The sequence below is a fragment of the Heterodontus francisci genome, chromosome 27, assembly GCF_036365525.1.
Source record: "Heterodontus francisci isolate sHetFra1 chromosome 27, sHetFra1.hap1, whole genome shotgun sequence".
Classification (NCBI taxonomy): Eukaryota; Metazoa; Chordata; class Chondrichthyes; order Heterodontiformes; family Heterodontidae; genus Heterodontus; species Heterodontus francisci.
The window spans coordinates 32,004,207-32,029,870 of record NC_090397.1 but is presented as its reverse complement, the minus strand read 5'-3'; the positions used below and the strand labels follow the sequence as shown (position 1 = coordinate 32,029,870).

The 25,664-nt window shown below is 42.0% G+C and overlaps 1 protein-coding gene across 2 annotated transcripts in view; it reads right to left on the bottom strand.

The window, feature by feature from the left end:
- Positions 1-22,508, bottom strand: part of ndufa9a (NADH:ubiquinone oxidoreductase subunit A9a) — a 33,385-nt gene extending 10,877 nt beyond the window's left edge. For both annotated transcript variants that reach the window (XM_068059727.1, XM_068059728.1), the window contains exons 1-9: positions 22,432-22,508; positions 20,800-20,970; positions 14,134-14,231; positions 11,568-11,659; positions 10,043-10,184; positions 9,838-9,940; positions 7,262-7,332; positions 7,067-7,143; positions 4,718-4,813 (exon numbers count right to left, since the gene is read on the bottom strand). In XM_068059727.1, the coding sequence (XP_067915828.1) occupies positions 4,718-4,813; positions 7,067-7,143; positions 7,262-7,332; positions 9,838-9,940; positions 10,043-10,184; positions 11,568-11,659; positions 14,134-14,231; positions 20,800-20,970; positions 22,432-22,486 (905 nt within the window). In that variant the 5' untranslated portion in view covers positions 22,487-22,508. The remainder of the gene's footprint in view (positions 1-4,717; positions 4,814-7,066; positions 7,144-7,261; positions 7,333-9,837; positions 9,941-10,042; positions 10,185-11,567; positions 11,660-14,133; positions 14,232-20,799; positions 20,971-22,431) is intronic.
- Between the last annotated feature and the right edge of the window lie 3,156 nt (positions 22,509-25,664).

Genomic DNA, 25,664 nt, shown 5'->3' with positions numbered 1-25,664 from the left:
GGAAAGCGGTTTCCAGTGGCGTTCCACAGGGCTCAGTGTTGGGTCCCTTGATGTTTGTGGTATATAATTAATGATTTGGACTCAAATGTGGGAGGCATGATTGCGAAATTTGCTGATGACACAAAAACTGCCTGTGTAGTTTATAGCGAGGAGGAAAGCCGAGGACTCCAAAATGATATCAATGGTTTGGTTGAGTGGGCGGAAAAGTGGTAAATATAATTCAATCCAGAGAAGTGAGAGGTATTGCATTTGGGGAGGGCAAATAAAGCGAGGAATACATAATAAAGGGGAGTATATTGAGAGGGTAGAAGAAGTGAGAGACCTTGGAGTGCATGCCCACAGTTCCCTGAAGGTGGAAGGACAGGTAGATAGAGTAGTGAAGAAGGCATATGGATTGCTTTCCTTAATTGGCCTAGAGATAGAATACAAAAAGCAGGGATGTGATGCTGGAACTGTATAGAATGCTGGTTAGGCCACAGCTGGAGTACTACATGCAGTTCTGGTCACATTACAAAAATGACATAATTGGTCTGGAGAGTACAGAGGAGATTTAAAAGAATGTTGCCAGGGCTTGAAGCTTCAGCTATGAGGAAAGATTGGACAGGCTAGGGTTGTTTTCTCTGGAACGGAGGAGGCTGAGGGGTGACTTGATTGAGGTGTACAAAATTATGAGGGGCCTAGATAGAGGGGACAGGAAGGACCCGTTTCCTCTGGCGGGGAGGTCAGTTACCAGGGGACACAGATTTAAGCTGACTGGTGAAAGGATTAGAGGGAAACCTTTCCACCCAGACGGTGGCAGGTGTCTGGAATTCACTGCCAGGAATGGTGGTGGAGGCAGAGACCCTCAATTCTTTTAAGAGGTACCTGGACATGTACCTGAAGTGCTGTAACCTGCGGGGCTATAGACTAGGTGCAGGAAGGTGGGATTAGTTTGGGCGGCTAGTTTATTCAGCCGGCACGGACACAATGGGCTGAATGGCCTCCTTCTGTGCTGTACTTTTTCTATGGTTCTATCATCATGTTACCACAGTCTTCTTTGGCCTCCTTATCTCGAGATAAGGTAAGCGCCTGGAGGTGGTCAGTGGTGTTTGGAGCAGCGCTTGGTGCGGCTATAAAGGCCAATTCTAGAGTGACAGGCTCTTCCACAGGTGCTGCAGAAAAATTTGTTTGTCGGGGCAGTTACACAGTTGGCTCTCCCCTTGCGCTTTTGTCTTTTTTCCTGCCAACTGCTAAGTCTCTTCGACTCGCCATACTTTAGCCCAGCCTTTATGACTGCCCGCCAGGTCTGGCGAACGCTGGCAACTGACTCCCACGACTTGTGATCAATGTCACAGGACTTCATGTCGCATTTGCAGACATCTTTGAAGCGAAGACATGGACGGCCGGTGGGTCTGATACCAGTGGCGAGCTCGCTGTATAATGTGTCTTTGGGGATCCTGCCATCTTCCATGCAACTCACATGGCCAAGCCATCTCAAGCGCCGCTGACTCAGTAGTGTGTATATGTTACCACAGTATAACAATTGATAATGTCATGCAGGCCCCCATCTGCCAAGAATGAAGCATATTAATTTTGCCACATGAACATTGATTTTAAATTGTTACTGGAGTAAAGAAAGAACTTGCTTTTAGAAAAAAAAACAGACCCTTGGCTGGAGAGACATTTTTGCCTATTAACAGACAGTACTCGGAAAGGACAAAGGGGCTACTCCCTGCTCTAATTTAATCCACAATGGACTTTTGATTACCAGACGTTAAGAGTGGAGGAGCTCGCATTCCAGGTTAACTAAGATGGCCAAATACACAAACGGATGTGGTCACACCAGCTAGTCACATGACTAACCTGCTGGGCCACCTGAGTTTTTTGAATTTGAACTTGCCACTAAGTTTTGAACTGGCAGAAAGCAGTTTGCTCCTGGACTGAAAAGAGCTCTCGTGGCTGGCTTGCTGCAGCCTCTCCTTTCTGCTCTCATCTCGGTCTCACCAGCTTTGGAATCCATTGAAGACACAGGAACCCCGAGAGAGAAAAGTCTCCTACAGTGAACAAGATTCAAGAATACAGGGCTCCAATGAAAAGCAAGATCTACCTACAAGCAAGAACTAAAGCGAGCTTAAAGCACAGTAACAAAACCCCCTCTTCAGAGATTGCCTCAAACCTCGCACTTTATTTTTCTTCTGCTCTTTTCTGTCTCTATTTTCATTTGCATATTGCGTATGCATGTTAGCATGGGCGTGGCGTGTATCCGTAGGCGTTAACCGAATTAGAGTTTAAGTTTAAATAAATTTCACTTTTCTTCTTTAAACCTGAGAAAGCCCGTTTGTGCTCATTTCTTTGCTTTATAATTGAAAGCGGTGAACAAGGATTCACCAAAGGGGAGCTCAAAACACGGTGTGTTTAAAATTAAATCCTGTTACAGTTAAGAGCAGGTGAAGGCTGAAAGGGACCCCTAGATACCTTTCTCACCTGGTCACAGCAATAACATGATTTTCTATGGATGGGCCTAAATCATCTGTCAAGGAAGCTGAGTTATAATCAGTTGTCTCTAAGGAAGTTTACCACCATTTGCAACTTCCAGCATCCTGCTTGTTCGAAGGACGTGGACCAGCATTTGTGCTCACACCTTCCTGCTAGCTCAGCTTTTCTTAGGAATTAAAGGTGGTAGATATTAACTTGAAATTAACAGTTATACAGCATTATTTGGGAAATAGAGAGGGATGAACCTACTTGCAAAGAGGTAACACACCCATATGTAAAAAAAGGTTATGCAGCTTTGAGAAGGTATAAATATTGGAACCACACAGTGGAACTATAGATTCATTGGATTCGCTCTAGCGTTTCTCATGGTAAAGGTACAGCTACTGTGGTGCGGCGACAATAGTTCTCTTAATTGGGATAGAGGCATCTTGCTAAACTCTAGCTTTCTACTCTGGGATTTAAGGTAAATGTTACTTTAAACGTTGACGGACATCTTAAATATTTCACTAACAATATTTAGATTTAAAAATTGGATTCTCTACTAGAAACAAGATTATACTTTCTTTTCCTAGAACTATTAACATTGCAATTGACTTTCCCACTAAATGTGGATTACATGTTCAGTTCTTTAATAAACTTTTATATAATTTAGAAATTATATTGTCTCATATAGTCTTCTGCATCACAAACTTGAGAACCCATCTCCATTTCTTCAATGGGGAGGTACATTATTGCGGAGAGATGCCCAGACTTTTATAATATCCCGATCTGGCTAAAACTTGTTAAAAAGACTATCTGGAAGATGGTAATATTCTCAGCTGGTTCCTTCCCTTTGGGGAGAGATCGGTTTTTCATACCCATTCAAGCATTTGTGAAATCCATCTTTCTCAACCTTAAGTAAGAGTGATCATCTGGGGAGTACGCCAGATCCGGGATGGTCCCAAAAGGGGCTAGGATTATAATCCACTTCAACATGAGGAAACTATTTTTTATGCAACAAGTTGTTGTGATCTAGAATGCACTTCCTGAAAGGGTGGTGGAAGCAGATTCAATAATAACTTTCAAAAGGCAATTGGATAAATATTTGAAGGGGGAAAATCTGCAGGGCTATGGGGAAACAGCAGGGGAGTGGGTCTAATTAGATAGCTCTTTCAAAGAATAAAGCAGGCAGGATGGATCGAATAGTCTCCTTCTGTACTGTATAATTCTATGATGAGACAGACATGCACATGCCGATATGAGGTATGCTTAAACTCCACAAAGATCCATCAGTCCAGCACTGTCAATGGGCAAGGTTAGACTAGTGCTAAAAACCAAGAAAGAAAGAAACAACAGGTCCTCTTGACCACCTGTTTAATTAGACCAAGCAATTTTACCTCAGGGAAACCCCAGTTGGACTGGGCAGTAAAAAAAAATACAAAAGCAGGTATGAACTGCGAATCAGAAAGCAGACACCAGTACTCAATGTAATCCCACATTTTCCCTGCATTTACAATGTCTGGGATAATAAGGAGGTTATGAATACTAAAATGTGACAATATTTTCTTTAAAACCCAACTAAATTTGCTGCTCCAGTAGCTCATTTTAATTAGAACTGTATAGTCATGCAGCTTTGGTTTACAAAATTTCTAAGTTTTGGGAAGTATCTTGGGTAATACACATATATCAAATATATATTATACATTTTTAGTTTCTTCATGCTTCAATTTTCGATTGCAGTAACAACCACAGCTCATAGGTTGAATCTCCTGCTTTACTCAGTTCCTGTTCTCTGTATTGTCACTGTGGGATAGAGTGGAGGCTACAAATCTCTTTTTTTTTTTAAGTGAGAATAAGATAAGAAAGCAAAAATAGTTTGAATTTAAGTCTTAAAGAATAAAAAAAAACAAGACGCCCAGCTGTAAAGGGAGGCAACATGATCAAGCGTGTTTACAATGAAAAAAATTGTGGTGAATCAGGGCATGCAGAGTGAGGCTGGACTTGAACTTTCAGACACAGAGTGCAAATCAGGACAACAGCCAGGAAAATAGATAGGTGGACAGAAACATACTGCAGTGAGGCTTTTTTCTTTAGAGACAGAAATGACAGATTTTAGAGTTGTTCCTGCCCAACAGCTCCTTTGGAGCATCCTCTCAACCACAAGCTAAGAGAACATTGAAGGGAACATGGTAACTCGTCATTTCACTTTTGGATGCTGCTGTCCCTGCTATTCCATTACTTTAACTTTATGGCTGGTACTCACTGATAGATAGGCCTTGGCAATGGGTATGAAACAAACGGTCTATGCATAACAGCATATACATATTCCACAAGGTCATGAAGAAGGTATCGATGGGGCCTGTCAAAGAAGAATTTTTTTTTCAGTATATGAACATTCAAACAGGATCCATTACCACATTAAGGAGACAAAAAAAATACATGTCCAACAAGTTTAATTTTGACCAAAATCAGAAATCACTTCAGTAACAGAACTAATCTGAATTCGTCACACACATTTATAATTAGTCACACTGAAATGTACAGAACTGCAGTGCATATAGACAGTTCCAACGTCAAAAAAATTACACAGTAGCCCAGTGTTCCCTCTAAGCTGCACGACCGCATGCCAGCACACCCATGCAGCAACCCAAAAGTCTCTGCAGAGGCCGCGCACAAGTCGGTCTCTAAGTTACTGTGTGCGCGCATGGCCACACAAAAATTTTTAAAGGGGCCATGCACTTAAACAAATCTCCCGTGCAACCCAAAAAAAATTAGAGGGTACACTGCTGTAGTCCAAATTTTTGCTCCATTACAATTCATAACCAGTTGTAACGAAGCATAAATACAGATGAACACTTGTGTTCAAACTCCACCCACAATGCATATAAAAAGCATTTCTGGTGAGCTTTAAGCTCCCTTTAAAGAGATGCTATCTTCCTTACAATATCATAATACAGCACAAGTGATACCCATGCTATTTCTCATCATTGTCTCTGAACTCAGTCATCAAATTGCTTTATAAAATTGTCATCAAGGATTGCTAGGCACTAACTGGATAAGGAAATGATTTAGATGGACAAAGAAAGGCAAAGCTTTGTTTTAGAAGAATGTTTTTAAAGAGTTTTGTTGCAGTTTTTACTCACAATTGGCGAGGTTTGTGCTATAGGTTCTGGCACAGCCATGGGGCTTAGAAATCTGGCTAATAGGTTTCCCCATAGGTATCCCAATACAGGTTTCCTGCAGGGAAAACAGGAGTGCCAACAGTGGGATGCCAGGCAGCTGAAGCTATAGCATTAGAGCATTGCGCTCACTTGTGTATACAAGTGGTGCACCACCTCGAGTTCCCTGACAGCAATGACTTTGGAGGCTGAAATTCACCAGAAAGGTGCAGCTGTTCTGCTGTATTTTTGAATCTGGTTTCCATCCAAACTCCACCACAGGCACTTCATTGCCAGTGGCTGTCAAGTGATTTCAACCCTTACCTTTTAGGCCTTACTCACTCCAAGAATGCTGCTTATTCTATGGCAATCCTTTTTGCACCCACAATGGAAAATGAGAAATTCTAGCCTATGTTCCATGGTTCGATGTTAATAAACATCACTGCAGAATGAAAGGAGTGAGTCTTGAGGCAAAAATATCACATATTAGGGATTCAGCACGGGGTGGGTGGGTAAGATACAGACTATTTCAGAGATAGAATTAGGTAGCCTTTGCTTTCTTGTAGGCTTGAGGCTAAGGACACTGAGATTCTCTATCTAGGGATTCAGAAACAGGAATGAAATCAGCAACTGAGGCCAAAAGTTCTTGATCGGTTAGCTTGTCTTGCTGGTGTTGAGCTGGAGAAAGTTCTGGCTTATGGTGCCAATCATAGAGTCAATGGCAATGGTAGACAGGTAAAGTTAGGGGTCATCAGTAGATGCATGGAAGCTGACCCCATGTTTATGGATGTCACTGAGGAGCAGCACATTGATAAGGAAAAGGAAGGGGACAAGGCTGGAGTTATGGGTCATAGCCACAGTAATCGTTTGGTTGCAGGAGGAGAATCCATTGAAAAGAGAGGTATTGGATACTTTGGGACGGGTGAGAATAGAACCAAGATAATGCAGTGGACTGCAAGGGGAAGATGATGGAGGAAAACAACAGGAGTAATCACATGTCAAAAGCTGAGAAAGGAAGGGGAGAGCAATTCCATTCACACAGAATACTATTGATGACTTTTGTTCAGGGCGTTTGTAGTGCAGTGAACAGGACAGAAACCAGACTGAAGGCATTTGAACAGAGAGTAGTGATGTTTAAGGACTTAAGAGGAAAGGAAGGTTACAGGCAAGTTGATAACTGAAAATGCCAGGGACAGACTTTTTAAACGATGAGGTGATAACAGTACGGTTTTAAAAAAAAACACGGAACAATGTCTGAAAAAAGGGAGAAATTGATAAAAAGATCTGGGTCTGGAGGGGATCAAGTATTGGGAAAAGTAGGAAATAATTTTAGTGAGGGCTGGGGAGAAAAAAAGTGGAACTGCAGACCAACAAAGGTTGGGAGGTTAAGAGAAGTCAGGGGAAGTTGTGGGCAGGAGGAGGCAGAAGTAAGTGTTACCTTACTTAAAACTCACCCAACTATAACATACGATTTTCCATTGGAATCTGGGTCTTTAATAGCACTTAATATTGCTTTGGCCACATCCACCACCTAATTATTAAGACAGAAAAATATGTTTCATTTAACCAATTGTGTAAGCAATCATCAGGATTATAACTACCAGCTGAATAATTAAAACAAATCAGAAACCAATTTCTAATGTACATACATATACAGGTTGCTTTACAGTCTTCTTGCCCATAGAAATAAGGGGTGTGGCTCGTCCAAACCATCGCATGTCTAGGAAACAAAATTGCAACACTATCCAATTATTTGCTTGAAAATGAGTAACATTTTGTACCAAAGTTAATTTAATGAGGGACAGGTGATTCTTTTCCATTATGAATATGTGCAATACAAATATCTGCTGATTCACTCTTCATACCTTTACTACAAAAATGTTATAGTACAATGAAATAAAACACTTTCAGCACTGTGATATTTAGGTGAAAAGTCTTCCTTCATACTCCAGTTCCAATCTAGCCTATTACTGCTGAACAATTTCTCATCAAGTATATATCTGGCTGGGCTGTCTCCAATGTTTGAATTGAATTTAAGAAGGGATACTCACCCTTTCCTTGCCCTGCATAACCTTTTGACTTCAACCTCATGGCCTTGGGCCCCATCTTGCTCCAATTTGCACAGTTTAGGCCTTTATCCTGAGTTATTTACTGATTTTATAGTTTTATAAATTTTTGTAAATAATGTATGTGCAAGTTTAACTTTGCTCCATTGTTATTAGCCATTTAGCTGACGTATTATGGCATACCGTTTCGTTCTGTACACAGCAAGGATGCCAATACAGATCATGACATTCTGATCTAGGATTTAACCATCAGTGAAGCAGCCTCTGTAAAATCAGCCTTTCCAAGCCTATAGCAGTTCACCACAGTGAATAAGAAATGAATATTTTGCACTGAGAAACAGTCGACCGTCACAAATTGCTTCTAGCTTTACTGTATTGTTTTGTAGTCATATCATAACTGAACTTTGTCCAGTTACAAGGTATGGAAATCTGTTGTATAAACATATACAACAGCTAATTAATTCTCACTTGGAGAAGCATGGGTTAATAAGGAAAAGCAGCAGAGATTTGTTAAAGGAAAATCATGTCTGTCTCATCTGATTGAGTTTATGATGAAATAAAAGAGGGTTGATGAAGGTAGTGAAATAGCTGTTGTATATATAGACATGTAATAAAGTGCTGCATAACAGACTAACTCAGAAAATAGATGCACACAGTATCAGAGGGACGGTGGTAACCTGGGTGCATAATTGGCTTAAGGATGGAAGGTAGAGAATAGTAATGAACAGATGCTTTTCTGACTGGAGAGAAGCATGCAGTGGGGTCCCCTAGGGGACAGTATTAGGATCATTGCTTTTCTTGTGATATATAAATGAACTTGGGAGTAGGGAGTACAATTTAAGTTTGCAAACAATACAAAACTTAGAAATACAGTAAATAGTGAACAGGATAGCATCAGACTTCAAGAGACCATAAACAAACTGGTAGAATGAGCAGACACATGGCTTATGCAATTTAATACAGGTAAGTGTGAAGTAATGCACTTTCAGAGGGACATGGAGAGGGAGTATAATTTAAATGGTACTATGAGGGGGTTACAAGAGCAGAGGGACCTGGGGTGCATATTCATCAATTATTGAAGTTGACAGAGCAAGTTGATAGGACAGTTGGAAAAGTGTATGGGATACTTGGCTTTGAAAATAGGGGCACTAAATACAAAAACAAGGGAGTCATGCTAAATCTTTTTGTTAAGTGCTGTTTAGGCCTCAGTCAGAGCACCATGTTTTAGGAAGGACAAGGAGAGGGTACAGAGGAGGTTTACCAGGGTGATACCAGAGATGAGGAACTTCAGGTTTTTTTTTCCCAAACTCATTCATGGGATGTGGGCATCAGCACAAGGCCAGCATTTATTGCCCACCCTTAACTGGCCTGGAGTAGGTGGAGGTGAGCAACCTTCTTGAATACAACTGAAAGAGTCAACCACCTTGTTGTGGGTCTGGAGTCACATATAGCTTGGACTAGGTACGGATGGCAGATTTCCTTCCCTGAAAGACATTAGTGTACCAGATCTGTTTTCATAGTCACCATTACTGATACTAGCTTTTTATTCCAGATTTATTTAATAAACTAAATTTAAGTTTCCAGCTGCCATGCTCTCTGGATTAGCAGTCCTGTAACATAACCATGAGGCTACCATAGCCATTATGTGGAGATTGGAAAAACTAGGCTTGTTCTCCTTAGAGCACAGATGGTTAAAGGGAGGTGTAATAGAGATATTCAATAATTGATGGCTTTTGATAAAGTAGGGATAAACGGTTTCCTTTGGCCAGTGGGGGGGTCAGTAATCAGAGATCATAGATTTAAAATAATTGGCTAAAGAACTAGAGGACAAACAGGGAGAATTTTTCATCATATAGCAGGATGTTAAAATCTGAACAGCACTACCTGAAATGGTAGTGCACTCAGATTCCATAGCGACTTTCAAAAGGCAATTGGACAAGTATTTGATGGGAACTAATTTTCAGATTTATGGGTAAGAGGCTGGGGTGGGGGACTAAATTGGAGAGCTCTTTCAAAGAACTGAAATAGGCATGACAGGTCTTTGATTCTATAGGCAAAGAGGTCTATAGTGACCAAGTAAAACACCAGACCAAATATTTCAATAATTCAAAATGCGAATTGAGATTCAAAGCACCTTATGCTTCCAAAAAGGTTCTTACTTGAAAAATAATTTAGAAATTTGTCTTCTCTTCCAAATATTTCAGATGGTTTGATGATGATGGAATCTGGGAATTCTTCTCTCACAACCTTTTCTCCAACAGCCTGTCAGAAAAGATTCAGAACAAACTTATTTCCATTTTGCTCTGTGCACTTTGCTACGAATACATAGAGTTTTAAACTTTCATAATGTACAATTCTTCCTACCTTTGTTCTTAGGAGCTTTGAAATACTCTTCATGTGAGCGTTCAGATGAGAAACATGGATGAATTTTTCAACTCCGGCTTCTCTGGATGCGACAGCAATATCCTGTGGAATTTTGACATGGACATCCTCAAACCTGAAGTTCCTAATAGAAAGAAAAGGATTTAAACACTGATACACAATGGAAAAAACAAACATTCTGGGAAAATTTAATATTTAAGGCACTCATTGTCAGATACTCCCAAGTCAAGTGCAATGTAAGCTAGATGCAGAGCAAAGTTCACTTCAATACATTGTGAACAGGCTGGTCCAGCTTAAGACAGTAGGGAGGAGAGGACAGAAACAAGATTTGAGGTGGAGATGAAAACTGTTTGGCTTCAACGTTGGAGCAGCTTCAATCATTGCACGTCCAAGACTGGATGTCTGACAAGCAGTCTAATAACACAAGTCATGAAGGGGTCAAGATAAGTGTTGATGAAGTAGAGCTGGACATCATCAGCATGTGCAAGGGAGCTGACCCCACATTTCTAGATAATGTTCACAAGGGGAAGCCTTCTGCCTTCATGGATAAATGGTTATTAGTATTTTTATAAAGCAGGAGCTGAAATTAAACATCAGAGACTGGAAACTCAGCATCTGGGGAAATCATGGACACCAATTGGTAATTTTGTCTTTTTGATGGTGTAAAATGAGTCAATCGGCAGTCCGTTTTACATCTCTCCCAGATGTGCATCAGCTGTGGTTCAGTTGGTACCCCTCTTGCCTCTGAGTCAGAAGGATGCAGGTTGAAGTCCCACTCCAGGACTTGAGCACAAAAATAGAGGCTGACATTTAAGTGCAATACTGAGGGAGTGCTACACAGCCCAAGGTGCTGTCTTCCAGATGAATCATTAAACTGAAGCTCTGTCTGGGTGTAAAAAATCCCTTGGCACTATTTTGAACAGCAGCAGGGGAGCTAGCCCCAGTGTCCTGGCCAATATTTCTCCCTCAATCAACAGCACAGAAAAAACAGATTATCTGGTCATTATCACATTGCTCGGAGCTTGCTGTGTGCAAACTGGCTGCCGTATTTCCTACATTACAACAGTAACTATATTTCACTGACTGTAAAGTGCTTTGGGCATCCTGTGGTCATGAAAGATGCAATATAAATGCACTTCTCTTTTTGCTTTCTTTATGGATCAGAAGGCTCCAGTTTAAAAACTGGTCTGTGTAGTCAAGCAATATCATCCAAGGGTGGTTGTAAGCTGCTGCAATTTCTATCAGTGTTCAAGTGTTCTTGTGAAACTAGTCTCGTTTAAGTCAGTGCCTTGAAAGTAAGGCAGATAACTGTTGCACAAATTCCACTCTTGCAGTAACCAAGTAGACCTCATTGTGAGTTTGTACTCAATTAGCACCAGGTTCCCTAGCCCAGAAACAAAAAAAAAAAGAGATCCGAATGTGTGTTAGCTGATCTACATTCAAAACAATGAATTCTATGTAGCAAAATAAATAATTATTGTTCTTCTTTTGTTAAATCAATGCCTACCGTGTTTCCCATTCTCGTCCAACAAGGTTAATCACAACATTGGAGTGTTCCACAGCTCGTTTGGTGGAATCTTTATCTCTAGGATTCCAATCCTGATCATCAAATATAAAAGTATTGATTATCATTTTGGAAAACAGATGAAAAATTCAGTCAGCCTTTGTAACATTACCTCTGTAGCAATGTTGCTCAACATGCAACCTCCCGAGCAATCCAACTTTTGAAGCCCACACAACTCAGTATATTTTTTTACATTAATAACCTAGTGGTTTGCACAATTTGAATTTCTTGGGGCTGGAGGCTTGGAAGGGGATACTTTAGTTTTATTTCCTCCTTGTGGCTAAATCAGATTGGTCAATATCAGCAACTTGAGAAAAGTACAAACTATTAGGGATATGGATTTTAACTGTTTAGGCTACATAATATGTGCCCAATCAGTCCACAAAAACAAAAGTAATGACGCTCCTATTTGTGATGGTAGCCAGTTATTTCACCCAATTCCTTAGATTGGACCATTTCCACCATTTGGATTACATACATTTTCCAACCATTCAACTTCCAAAAGACAGTTGATACAGTGCCACACAACAGACTTGTGAGCAAAGTTATAGCTCATGGAATGAAAGGAACAGTAACAACATGGATATGAAATTGACTGAGTGACATGAAACAAAGAGTTGCGGTTAACGGATGTTTTTCGGGCTGGAGGAAGGTTTGTAGTGGAGTTCCCCAGGGGTCAGCGTTGGGACCCTTGCTCTTCCTCATATATATTGACTGAGACCTTGGTGTACAGGGCACAATTTCAAAATTTGCAGATGATACAGAACTTGGAAGCATTGTGTACTGTGAGGAGGATAGTGTAGAACTTCAAAAGGACACAGACAAGTTGCCGGAATGGGCGGAGAAGTGGCAGATGAAGTTCAATGTGAAGTGATTCATTTTGGTAGGAGGAACACGGAGAGACACTATAAAATAAAGAATACAACTCTAAAGGGGGTGCAGGAGCAGTAGGACCTGGGGGTATATCTGCATAAATCATTGACAGAGGCAGGACAGGTTGACAGAGCAGTTAATAAAGCATATAGGCTTTATTCATAGGGGCATAGAGTACAAGAGCAGGAAGGTTATATTGAACTTGTATCATACACTAGTTTGGCCTAAGTTGGAGTATTGCGTCCAGTTCTGGGCGCCGCACTTTAGGGAAGATGTGAAGGCATTGGACAGTGCAGAAAAGGTTCACAAGAATGGTTCCAGGGATGAGGAACTTCAGTTATAAAGACAGATTGGAGAAGTTGGGACTGTTTTCCTCAGAGAAGAAAAGGCTGAGAGGAGATTTGATAGAGGTATTCAAAAACATGAGAGGTCTGGACAGAGTAGATAGAGAGAAACTGTTCTCATTCGTGAAAGGATCGAGAATGAGATGGCAAAGATTTAAAGTATTTGGCAAAAGAGACATGAGGAAAAACACATTCACGCAGCAAGTGGTGAAGGTCTGGAGTGCACTGCCTGTGAGTATGGTGAAAGCAGGTTCAAATGGTTCTAGGGCTGGAGGATTTTAGTTACAAAGGTTAAGTTGGAAAAGCTGGGTTTGTTCTCCTTTGTTGGAACAAAGGAAATTGAGGGGAGATTTAATAGAGGTGTATAAGATTATGACAGGCTTAGATCAGTTAGACAAGGAAAAACAGTTCCCATTAACAAATGGTACAAGGACTAAGGGACACAGATTGAAAGTTTTGGGCAAAAGATGCAGGGGGAATATGAGGAAGCACTTTCTTTTTTATTCAGTGGGTGGTAATGACCTGGAACTCGCTGCCCACAAGGACGGTGGAAGCGAAGACGATCAATGACTCCAAGAAGAAGTTGGATGTCCACCTGACAGAAATAGACTTGCAGAGCTATGGGGATTGAGCCGGGGAGTGGATTGACTGCATAGCTCCGTGGAGAGCTGGCATGAACTTGATGGGCCAAATGGCCTCCTTCTGTGCCGTAAATGACTCTATGACGGTTATCTGAAAAGGAAGAATTTGCAGGGTACGGGGAGAAAGTGAAGGAATGGCATTAGGTGAACTACTCATTCGGAAAGCCGGTGCGGGCACGATGGGCTGAATGGCCTCCTTCTGCACTGAAACAATTGTGAACCCTGATTTTTTTTTTATATAAACAGCACAAATCTATGAATCCTCAGTTCAACATCACTCATATATATTAATCCTGTCTGTTATATTTTAAATTTTATCTTCCCTGTAGCTCTCAATACCCAAACCCGCCCCACTAACTGGATAAATTGCAGCAAATTTGAGTGAAAATTGCTTCTGCCAATTGAGGGGGTGGGTGACCTACTCACAATTTTCCACTTCCCCCCCCTTGCAGCTCAATAATTGTCCTTCCAGCTGTATGGGGATGCGCTAGAGCGCTGCTGACCTGCTTACAAGTTCATTCGAGCCTGGTAATTCAGCACCAGAAGAAATCACACTATGAACATGTGTCTATCACAATCGTACTTTTGAAAACTCATGAAAGGTATCCAGTTAACATTTCAAATTTTCTTGCAAGAGTATTTGAGACTCACTAGAAAGGTCAGCTGTCCCAGATCACCCATGGGTTTGAGATGATTAACATCATATGGTTCACAGCGATATGGGATCACTACCTGAGAACCAATCCGCCCTAAAGGCAAGAAAGATTTTAGAATTAAACAAAACCTTTACGTTAGAATGAAACCTTCTTGGCAGTGTGCATAGTGAAAACAGCACAGTTTTCATACAGTATGAATACTAGTAACAGGTTTTCTTCAAACAAACATTATCACAATCATTTACTATTCAGCTTTGAATATTCCCTAATAACTTGCAATGTGTTACTTGTAGAAAAAAGATTTTGGACAACCAGGACTTGGTTACCTGCAGAAACCCATCAAATCAGTGTCCGTAAATGTCTCCAAACCAAAGGACTGATGCAGAACTCCTGTTTAGCCAAAACAGAATGTAGCTGAAAACTATAAAAACACTATAAAATATCCATTAGGTGTTCTTATCTGTATGGGATAGATTTAATTCCACACCTGTTGCATCAGCATGTACAGGGAACAATATTAATTTTAAATGGAAAAGGTCATTTCAATTCTCCTTCCACCCTCCCAAAAGTCTTCTGAAATGCTAATTTAACCTCTGACAAGGGTGGTGCCATTGTTGTCTGCCGTACCAACCTCTACTTTGCAGAGGCTGAGCGCCAATTCTCAGACACTCCTTCCTACCTCCACCGGACCATGACCCCACCATCGAATATCAAGCTACAGTCTACAGGACTGTCATTGACCTCATCCCCTCTGGAGATCTTCCCTCTACAGCTGCCAACCTCATAGCCCCGCAACCCCATACAGCCCGCTTCTACCTCCTTCCCAAAATCCACAAACAGGACTGTCCTGGCAGACCCATCGTTTCAGCCTGTTCCTGCCCCACTAAACTTATTTCTTCCTATCTTTTCTCCCATGGTCCAGTCTCTTCACATCTACATCCATGACTCTACTGACGCCCTATGTCATTTTGACAATTTCCAGTTTCCTGGCCTTAACTGCCTCCTCCTCTCCACTATGGACGTCCAATCCCTCTACACCTCCATCCCCCATCAGGACGGTCTAAGGACTCCCTGCTTCTTCCTTGAACAGAGGCCTAACCAGTCCTCATTCACCACCACCCTCCTCCGCCTGGCTGAACTTGTTCTCACATTGAACAAATTCTCCTTCAAATAAAAGGTATTGCTATGGGTACCGAGTTGGGTCGTAGTCATGCCTGTCTTTTTTGTGGGATATATTCAACATTTCTTGTTCAATTCCTACTCAGGCATCCTTCCCCAACTCTTTATCCCGATACATTGATGACTGTATCGGTGCAGTTTCCTGCTCCCGCCTCGAGCTGGAAAACTTTATCAACTTTGCTTCCAATTTCCACCCTTCTCTCACCTTTACATGGGCCATCTCTGACACTTCCCTTCCTCGACTTCTCTGTCGCCATCTCTGGGGATAGGCTGTCCACTAATATTTATTATAAACCCACTGACTCCCACAGCTACCTCAAATACACTTCTTCACACCCTGCCTCCTGTAATGATTCCATTCCATTCTCCCAATTTGTCCGTCTCCGACGCATCTGCTCTGATGATGCAACCTTCCACGACAGTGCTTCTGAATAAGTCTTGCTTTTTCCTCAACTGAGGATTCCCCCCTTCACTGTGGTTGGCAGGGCTCTCAACTGTGTCCAGCCCATTTCCCACACTTCTGCCATCTCTCCTTCCCCTCCCTCCCAGAACCGCGATAGGGTCTCCCTTGTCCTCACTTTCCACTCCACCAGCCTCCACATCCAAAGGATCATCCTCTGCCATTTCTGTAACCTCCAATGTGGTGCCACCACCAACCACATCTTCCCCTCCCGCCAGCATTCCAAAGGAACCGTTCCCTCCGCAACAGCCTGGTCCACTCCTCCATTATACCCGACACCTCATCCACTTTCCACAGCACTTTCCCATGCAATCACAGGAGGTGTAATACCTGCCCTTTTACCTCCTCTCTCCTCACTAGCCAAGGCCCCAAACTCTCCTTTCAGGTGAAGCAGCAACTTACTTGTACTTCTTTCAATTTAGTATAATCTTTCGCTGCTCACAATGCGGTCTCTACATTGGGGAGACCAAACGCAGATTGGGTGACTACTTTGCGGAACACCTCCGCTCAGTCCAAAAACATGATTCCTAGCTTCCAATTGCTTGTCATTTCAACACTCCCCCCACGCTGTCATACCCAGATCTTTGTCCTGGGATTTCTGCAGTGTTCCAGTGAACATCAACGCAAGCTCAAAGAACAGCACCTCATTTACCAAATAGGCACACTACAGCCTACTGGACTGAACATTAAGTTCAATAATTTCAGAACATGACGGGCCCTTTTTTATTTTTACTTTATTTTATTTTGTTTCATCATTGTTTTAACCATGTGCCTGCCGACTTTTTTTCATGTTTGTGCTTTTGGCTAGGGCTGTTCCTTATTCTGTCATTCAACAGCCTCTCTACACTAATGCTTTGTCTTTCACCACACCATTAGCACACTCTCTTTGCCTTTGCCCCATGACCTCCTTGTCAGTTAATCTCTCTGGCCCCCTGTCCCATCAACATCTTCCCTTTTGTTCTCTTTTCCCCCATCCTGCTTTATTTGCTTAAAACCTATTACATTTCTAACCTTTGCCAGTTCTGATGAAAGGTCACTGACCTGAAGTTAACTCTGCTTCTCTCTCCACAGATGCTGCCAGACCTGAGTATTTTCAGCACTTTCTGTTTTTATTGCTAATTTAGTCCTCTGGTCAAAGCAGGTTTCATGTTTACTAGCTGATCTCTTGAGGCACGGCGCACAGGAAGCCAATAACAAATGTAGTTTTTGGAGGACGGGGCGGGAGGTACTGTAAGGACTGCAAGGATTGCTATTCGGCCATGAAGTTGAAGAGCATGGGGCCAGGGAATTAAGCCAGAATATACAGAGTTGGATTAGCTACTGAAAAATGTAAATAAATTAAATTTTCAATACTGGCCAATTCTTACTTTACTCTTACTTTAGCAGGTAACAGGACATGAAATATAGCACTGAAATGATCTATTATAGTGCCATCTGCGTAACAGCTGCTACACAAAATGCCAAGCCTCACCTTCTATTTAATAGGTATGCATTTAGGACAATTCTAAGAACATATGCTCGCCTGCAAAACATGGTGCTGAATCTGCAAATCCAAGCAGGTTTTCCAGACCTATGAACTGTAGAATACAACTTATGCACCAGAGGAATAAGATCTTTTTAAAAAAATCATTACATTCAAACATGGGGAAAGGCTATTCAGCTCAGTGAAGCACCCCTCTATTCCACTAACTTTGTCATCAAAGCTGATCCTTCTAGTACACAGGTGCACCCTTCTAGTACACAAACTTTCCCCCATTGCCTCTTACATGCAGCCCATCCCTCTAGTTATCATGACATTGTTATGACTGAGGCAGGAAGAGTGCACTGTTAATTCAGTCCCACTTCTCCACAGGTCACAGCATACAATAAATTTTCCCACTTACCGAAACAGCCAATTAGATATTCTATTTGTCCCTAGAATAAAGCAAACCAACCAGGGTTTCTTTAATAAACAAAATTATCCATTTATTATAAAACCAAGTCTTAACCAATAATGAAGTAAATATAAAGCTCCTTATTCTTTTCCCTCGCCCTCATGCACACACACATGCTTCTAAAAACCAATTAACCAAGAAAAAAGGGATTTTTGTTTACAGTTGCTTCAAGCGCATAAAAGGAATAAAAACTTAGACTGCAATGATCTGGAAGGAAGTTCTTTGGTTTGGCAAAGTGTCCCAAAGTCAAATACCCCAAAGTCAAATACTTGGATGCCACTCAAAGTCTTTCCAGGCGAGGTTGATGAACAGTCTGTGTTGGGTAGACGTTCAAAGAACTTGAACTGTAGAACGCTTCACACAGATCTTCCATCAGGGGTGTAGCAACAGGTGTCAGTTCTCACATTCGATGCACAAAGTCCTTTTAAATATGCCAGGTTTCTGCAAATTCAGGGTTTCTTTAAAAAAATGCAGGAGGCAACAGTATCACTTCAAACACATTTTTTGCTTTTCAAGAGCAAAGATTCTTCACAGAGAGGTAATACTTGTCTGGTTTTCTTCTGATCTCCTGGCAGGTCCAAATCAAATTCCAACTGCCTGCTTTTGCCCAAACCCACTGAATTTTTAAAGTTCAAAAAATGAAACTAAAATTTCCCAGAAACAGGTTACACGCTAAGTCATAAATTCTCTCATCATACAAAGAGTAGCTCTTAGGTCAAAACCCCCTGTGGTTTCCTTGAAATCACCTGCTTGCCAGTGATTAAGTTCAACTTTTGTTGAACGTCCTTTAAAAAAAAACACCCAAAAGGTCAGCCTCTTCAGTTTTAAAAATACAGATTCCAAGTTTTACCAAAAGATATTTGGAAAGTCCACAACAACATCTAATTGTACTTTCTATAAGTTCAGCGTTTTTGGATATTATTTTGCTTGGTAGATTATTAAGCATGAGTAAACAGATTTTCTAAAATTGGTTTAAATTTACTCCACTAATTTCCTTTGCTTTTTTTTGGTATACTATGAATAATCTGGATTTCACTAATTTATACCATTTATTACCCCTCCATGTTGTTCACCATTTAATCATCTTCCCTCCAGAGCTTCTCTAGTCTTTCCTCATAGCTTATCCCCTTTGCACTGGGACCTTGCCCTTTTTCCATACTCCTTCTAATGCAGGAGTCTTATTTGTGGTGTGATAACCAAAACCATTCTAATTATGACCTGAGCAATGCGTTATAAAACCATAGGATATCTTCTGTAGACTAATATTCTACCATTCTTGCTGACAATCTATTAACTAATTAAACAAATTTCTTCACCACCTTATCTGAATATTGACAGTAACCTAGGATAATTACTTTCACATCAGCAAGAACGGTCACTAGTTGTAAATAGAAGGCAGAGACCCTACCTGACCATGGGAGGGGACAGATTGTACCAGGGGCCAGAGGAGAGGCTTGGAAGGGCAGCATTCCATCTGTAGATCTTACAGTAAATAACTCTCAAATACATAAATAATACAATTAATGTGAATTTTGTTGAATTCAAACAGAAAACCGACAGATTTGTGATTCAATAAGGAACAGGGATAACAATTTTCTACAAGCCAAACAAAATGACAACCCTATACACAACACTGGTTAATGACTACAAAGAACTAGGCTTTTTCAAAGGAATTGTCACAAAAAAGGTGACACTGGGCCTTTACAAAATGCGGCAACCTACACACATTCATGGAGGTAAAGAGACCAACATACTGCCCAATACGGAGGGGATGTGGTGTTATCTTGGTCTTGATGTTTGAATTGTCATCCAGACTCCAGATTTGATCAAACAGACAACCTCCGCGTCCCAACATGCAGAATCAAAGCAAAGTCCACTTACTTCGCTCACTTCTCTGCTTGAAAACATGGAAGGGGGGAATGATAAACCATGTGCCCTTTCCCTTTTATGGAATAAATTTACATTTTTTTAGGCATTACCTTGCTTACAGATTAACAGCAAAAACTGATGAGCTGCATTCTTTTGCTTTCAACTGTGGGAAAAGTGTAGTCACTCTCAGTCCACTCATTTTAAAACCTGCTTGCCTATATGTCCCTTTGTATGGTTCCAGTAGGAGGGGGCTGAGACACTTATTTCCTCCCTCTGGTGATTCTCCAATAGACCCATCAATAAAAGTAACTACCTCTCCTCCTAACTTGCTGTGTAAGCTTAGAGTAACTTTCTAGTGTTCTTATCAACGGAGGCCATCCTGGCTAATAGTACAAGGATGAGCCAACAGATATTCAATGCATTAGTTGTGAATTCCATGCATTAGTTGTGAATTCCACACACCAGCCCATCTGGCTTCAATATGCACATTCAATGCCCGTAACTTGTGGGGTTTTTTTTTTAAACTTGTGTGAACTCACAATGAAACGAACAGACTTTCCCTAAAGAATGATCAAAAATTCCAAAAAATTAAAAATGCCAAGCAGTGCAAAGTTTCAATCAAAGGAAGTCTACATATGCAGAGTAGAGAACAATGCACGACAATATAGTCAATCATTCTCAATAGCTCAACAATCAGAAGTCTGAGTCTGTAAGACCCCACACTGTCTGTGCACCCACTTTCTGCATTAATTGCAGCTCATCATTCTATGGGAGAGTGGTATAACAGCAAAGAGATCACCTTTGGTGATATTCAGCTTTAAGGTTATGAAATGGAGTTTGGAGATGTTTTAAGACAATAAATACTCATTTATTAGGTCTTACATTAGAATGGCCTTTCCCTACAACACCATCCAAATTAGCACCTCAGCATTACCTCAAAAATGTACTTTCATGGCTTAGATTTTCTAAAATGCTGACAAAATAATTTGGTATGTTCAATGCCCTGCTCATGACTCAGTTATTTCGAGATTTTCTCCAAATTGTTGTGTGGAACAGATTTCAACCTGCAGCATTCATAACTCTGCAATGTACTGTCTGAAAATAACATTTTCTTTATTGCAAAAATGCTTAAGAAAGTGTCTCTGTAGTAGCAACTGGTTTAGAAATATATATTAATATTTCCTCTTGTAAGAATATCAATCTAAGTACTGGATCTTACCAAGCCTGTTTACCACATATCGTCCGAGAAATCCAGATGCTCCAAAAACTGTAGCCACAATCCCACTAAAAGATGACCGTCCACTTTTACCAGCAGGAATGACAGCATGATGAATCTTCCTTTTCTGAATCAAAATGGACACTGCTGATGCCAAACCTGGTGAAACAGAACCTGAAAGGCAATGCAAATAGTGAAGGTTACCGACATATGGTATGCAACAGGTAATTTATATTTACAGGAAATATTGCCTACATACCAACTTTACACATTCTACTGAGAAAATGTTTTTATACACAGTTCAGCAAGACAGTTGCTGCCTGCAGCTGATGCAAAAAAAGTATTACTGTATAGCAGACACTCTTGAAATATTATCCGAGAACAATAGAAAAGTTATATAAGGACGAATATTATAAATTTGTTTTCAGTGGTCACAATGAATACCAGTTTAACTTTCATAAAGGCCATTAAATTGGGTTCATGTCAAATTACATATTCTACATCCACAAAGCAATATTTTGCATATTGATGCAGTTATTCAAAGTTTAAATTTAACTGAAATTAATAACCTTGTAGAATGAAGGAAACCACTGGAATAATGCTGAAGAACAAGATATCACTGCAGTGAAATCTGTTTTATTCAGGAGGAAAAAGGAATTCTAACACCACATTTTCTTGAAAAAGATGGAATTTTGGGACAATTTAAGACAAACATTTCAGTATGAAAATGAACAATCCAAATCCCAATGCAATTAATTCATGCACTGATTTTAACAGGTCTTCCTGATGCACTTTCGTTAACTGCGGTTTCCAGTTCCACATGCCCCTTATGATCCATCTCTGATTTGTTCCTCCCTTTCCTAAACATCTCTCTCCACCTCTGACAGTGGGCTTTGAACAGATTATTTATCAGAAATCCACAAGCTCCCACACTCAACTACCTTTGTCCTATATCTGGCACATCTCTCATCCCTCTCTCGCGAATGATGACAAAAAGAAAGGTTCCTCGGGTGCATATTTTCTACCCCATGAGTCACCACATTCAGCTCCAGATAAATGTCACCAAGCATTCCCTCAACAACAAACAATTGTGGCAAATGGACAATTATCTGAGGCCCCGAACATGCTTTCTGTGTTACAGCAATTTGTACACTTTCTCCAATCTGTTAAGCTGGTCTCATGGTAGTATCCTCTACGTGGCACAGATCAAATGCAGACAGCATGATCGACATAGTGAACATCTCTACCCTGTTCTCTCTGTGCCTCACCACTTCAGTCCTATTCAGAGTTGCCAGAATCAGCGTCAATATTAATTAGGTTAGCAGCACAGTAACACGAGAGGAAAGAGTTCCATTTCTATAACCACCTAATAATATGTCTAAAGAACAATGCAACACAAACAATAAACAAAATGAATGTTCAGCACTTGTTAAAGGACTGAGACTTTGGAAAAGATATCCAGTGTAGATGTGAGAGCACCCAGAGTACAGGTAACGATAACGCCTCTAACAGTGCACAGGGGCCAAACCTTGAAGTATATAAAGTCCCAGTAACTCCCGGGCCGCAGTCCAAAATTGGAATGATATTTGGGAGCAGAAAGAACAGAGTGAGACCAAAACCGGGACGAAGACTTACGTGACATTGGGAGGACGCGGACACAAAAACAACCACCCAGCACGGCCGCCGCCATTTTGTATCAGCTGACACCAAGCATCGAATCAACGAGCGAGGCTGCGCAACGTCAGGTTGAGCTTTGAGAGGGCGGAGCCAAAACTCACCAATAGACTCAGTGCGCCAAAAAACCCTCTGTCCGTCAATAGAGTCAGTGCACCATAAACCCCACTGTCCGTCAATAGAGTCAGTGCGCCAAAAAACCCTCTGTCCGTCAATAGAGTCAGTGCGCCAAAAAACCCTCTGTCCGTCAATAGAGTCAGTGCGCCAAAAAACCCTCTGTCCGTCAATAGAGTCAGTGCGCCAAAAAACCCTCTGTCCGTCAATAGAGTCAGTGCAGCATAGACCCCACTGTCCGTCAATAGAGTCAGTGCACCATAAACCCCACTGTCCGTCAATAGAGTCAGTGCAGCACAGACCCCACTGTCCGTCAATAGAGTCAGTGCAGCATAGACCCCACTGTCCGTCGATAGAGTCAGTGCACCATAGACCCCACTGTCCGTCAATAGAGTCAGTGCACCATAGACCCCACTGTCCGTCAATAGAGTCAGTGCACCATAAACCCCACTGTCCGTCAATAGAGTCAGTGCAGCATAAACCCCACTGTCTGTCAATAGAGTCAGTGCACCATAGACCCCACTGTCCGTCAATAGAGTCAGTGCACCATAGACCCCACTGTCCGTCAATAGAGTCAGTGCACCATAGACCCCACTGTCCGTCAATAGAGTCAGTGCACCATAGACCCCACTGTCCGTCAATAGAGTCAGTGCAGCATAAACCCCACTGTCCGTCAATAGAGTCAGTGCACCATAGACCCCACTGTCCGTCAATAGAGTCAGTGCACCATAGACCCCACTGTCCGTCAATAGAGTCAGTGCACCATAGACCCCACTGTCCGTCAATAGAGTCAGTGCACCATAAACCCCACTGTCCACCAATAGAGTCAGTGCACCATAGACCCCACTGTCCGTCAATAGAGTCAGTGCACCATAGACCCCACTGTCCGTCACTCGGTTCAGTGCACCATAAACCCCACTGTCCGTCAATAGAGTCAGTGCACCATCGACCCCACTGTCCGTCAATAGAGTCAGTGCACCATAAACCCCACTGTCCGTCAATAGAGTCAGTGCACCATAGACCCCACTGTCCGTCAATAGAGTCAGTGCACCATAGACCCCACTGTCCACCAATAGAGTCAGTGCACCATAGACCCCACTGTCCACCAATAGAGTCAGTGCACCATAGACCCCACTGTCCACCAATAGAGTCAGTGCACCATAGACCCCACTGTCCACCAATAGAGTCAGTGCACCATAGACCCCACTGTCCACCAATAGAGTCAGTGCACCATAGACCCCACTGTCCACCAATAGAGTCAGTGCACCATAGACCCCACTGTCCGTCAATAGAGTCAGTGCACCATAGACCCCACTGTCCACCAATAGAGTCAGTGCACCATAGACCCCACTGTCCGTCAATAGACTCAGTGCACCATAAACCCCACTGTCCACCAATAGAGTCAGTGCACCATAGACCCCACTGTCCGTCAATAGAGTCAGTGCACCATAGACCCCACTGTCCACCAATAGAGTCAGTGCACCATAGACCCCACTGTCCGTCAATAGACTCAGTGCACCATAAACCCCACTGTCCACCAATAGAGTCAGTGCACCATAGACCCCACTGTCCACCAATAGAGTCAGTGCACCATAGACCCCACTGTCCGTCAATAGACTCAGTGCACCATAAACCCCACTGTCCACCAATAGAGTCAGTGCACCATAGACCCCACTGTCCGTCAATAGAGTCAGTGCACCATAGACCCCACTGTCCACCAATAGAGTCAGTGCACCATAGACCCCACTGTCCGTCAATAGACTCAGTGCACCATAAACCCCACTGTCCACCAATAGAGTCAGTGCACCATAGACCCCACTGTCCGTCAATAGACTCAGTACCATAAACCCCACTGTCCACCAATAGAGTCAGTGCACCATAAACCCCACTGTCTGTCAATAGAGTCAGTGCACCATAAACCCCACTGTCTGTCAATAGACTCAGTACCATAAACCCCACTGTCCACCAATAGAGTCAGTGCACCATAGACCCCACTGTCCGTCAATAGACTCAGTGCACCATAAACCCCACTGTCCACCAATAGAGTCAGTGCACCATAGACCCCACTGTCCGTCAATAGACTCAGTACCATAAACCCCACTGTCCACCAATAGAGTCAGTGCACCATAAACCCCACTGTCTGTCAATAGAGTCAGTGCACCATAAACCCCACTGTCTGTCAATAGACTCAGTACCATAAACCCCACTGTCCACCAATAGAGTCAGTGCACCATAAACCCCACTGTCTGTCAATAGAGTCTGCACCATAAACCCCACTATCTGTCAATAGACTCAGTGCACCATAGACCCCACTGTCTGTCAATAGAGTCTGTACCATAAACCCCACTGTCTGTCAATAGACTCAGTGCACCATAAACCCCACTGTCTGTCAATAGAGTCTGTACCATAAACCCCACTGTCTGTCAATAGACTCAGTGCACCATAAACTCCACTGTCCGTCAATGGACTCAGTGCACCATAAACCCCACTGTCTGTCAATAGAGTCTGTACCATAAACCCCACTGTCTGTCAATAGACTCAGTGCACCATAAACTCCACTGTCAGTCAATGGACTCAGTGCACCATAAACCCCACTGTCTGTCAATAGAGTCTGTACCATAAACCCCACTGTCTGTCAATAGACTCAGTGCACCATAAACTCCACTGTCAGTCAATGGACTCAGTGCACCATAAACCCCACTGTCTGTCAATAGAGTCTGCACGATAAACCCCACTGTCTGTCAATGGCCTCAGTGCACCATACACCCCGCTGTGTGTCAATAATGATGGACTAATTAAATATTCAAAAATAAAAACAGGAAATGCTGGAACCACTCAGCAGGTCTGGCAGCATCTGTGAAAAAGAGAAGCACAGTTAACGTTTCGGGTCAGTGACCCTTCATCGGAACTGACAAATATTAGAAAAGTCACAGGTTATAAGCAAGTGAGGTGGGGGTGGGGCAAGAGATAACAAAGGAGGTCTAAATTGGACCAGACCACATAGCTGACCAAAAAGTCACGGAGCAAAGGCAAACAATATGTTAATGGTGTGTTGAAAGACAAAGCATTAGTACAGATTA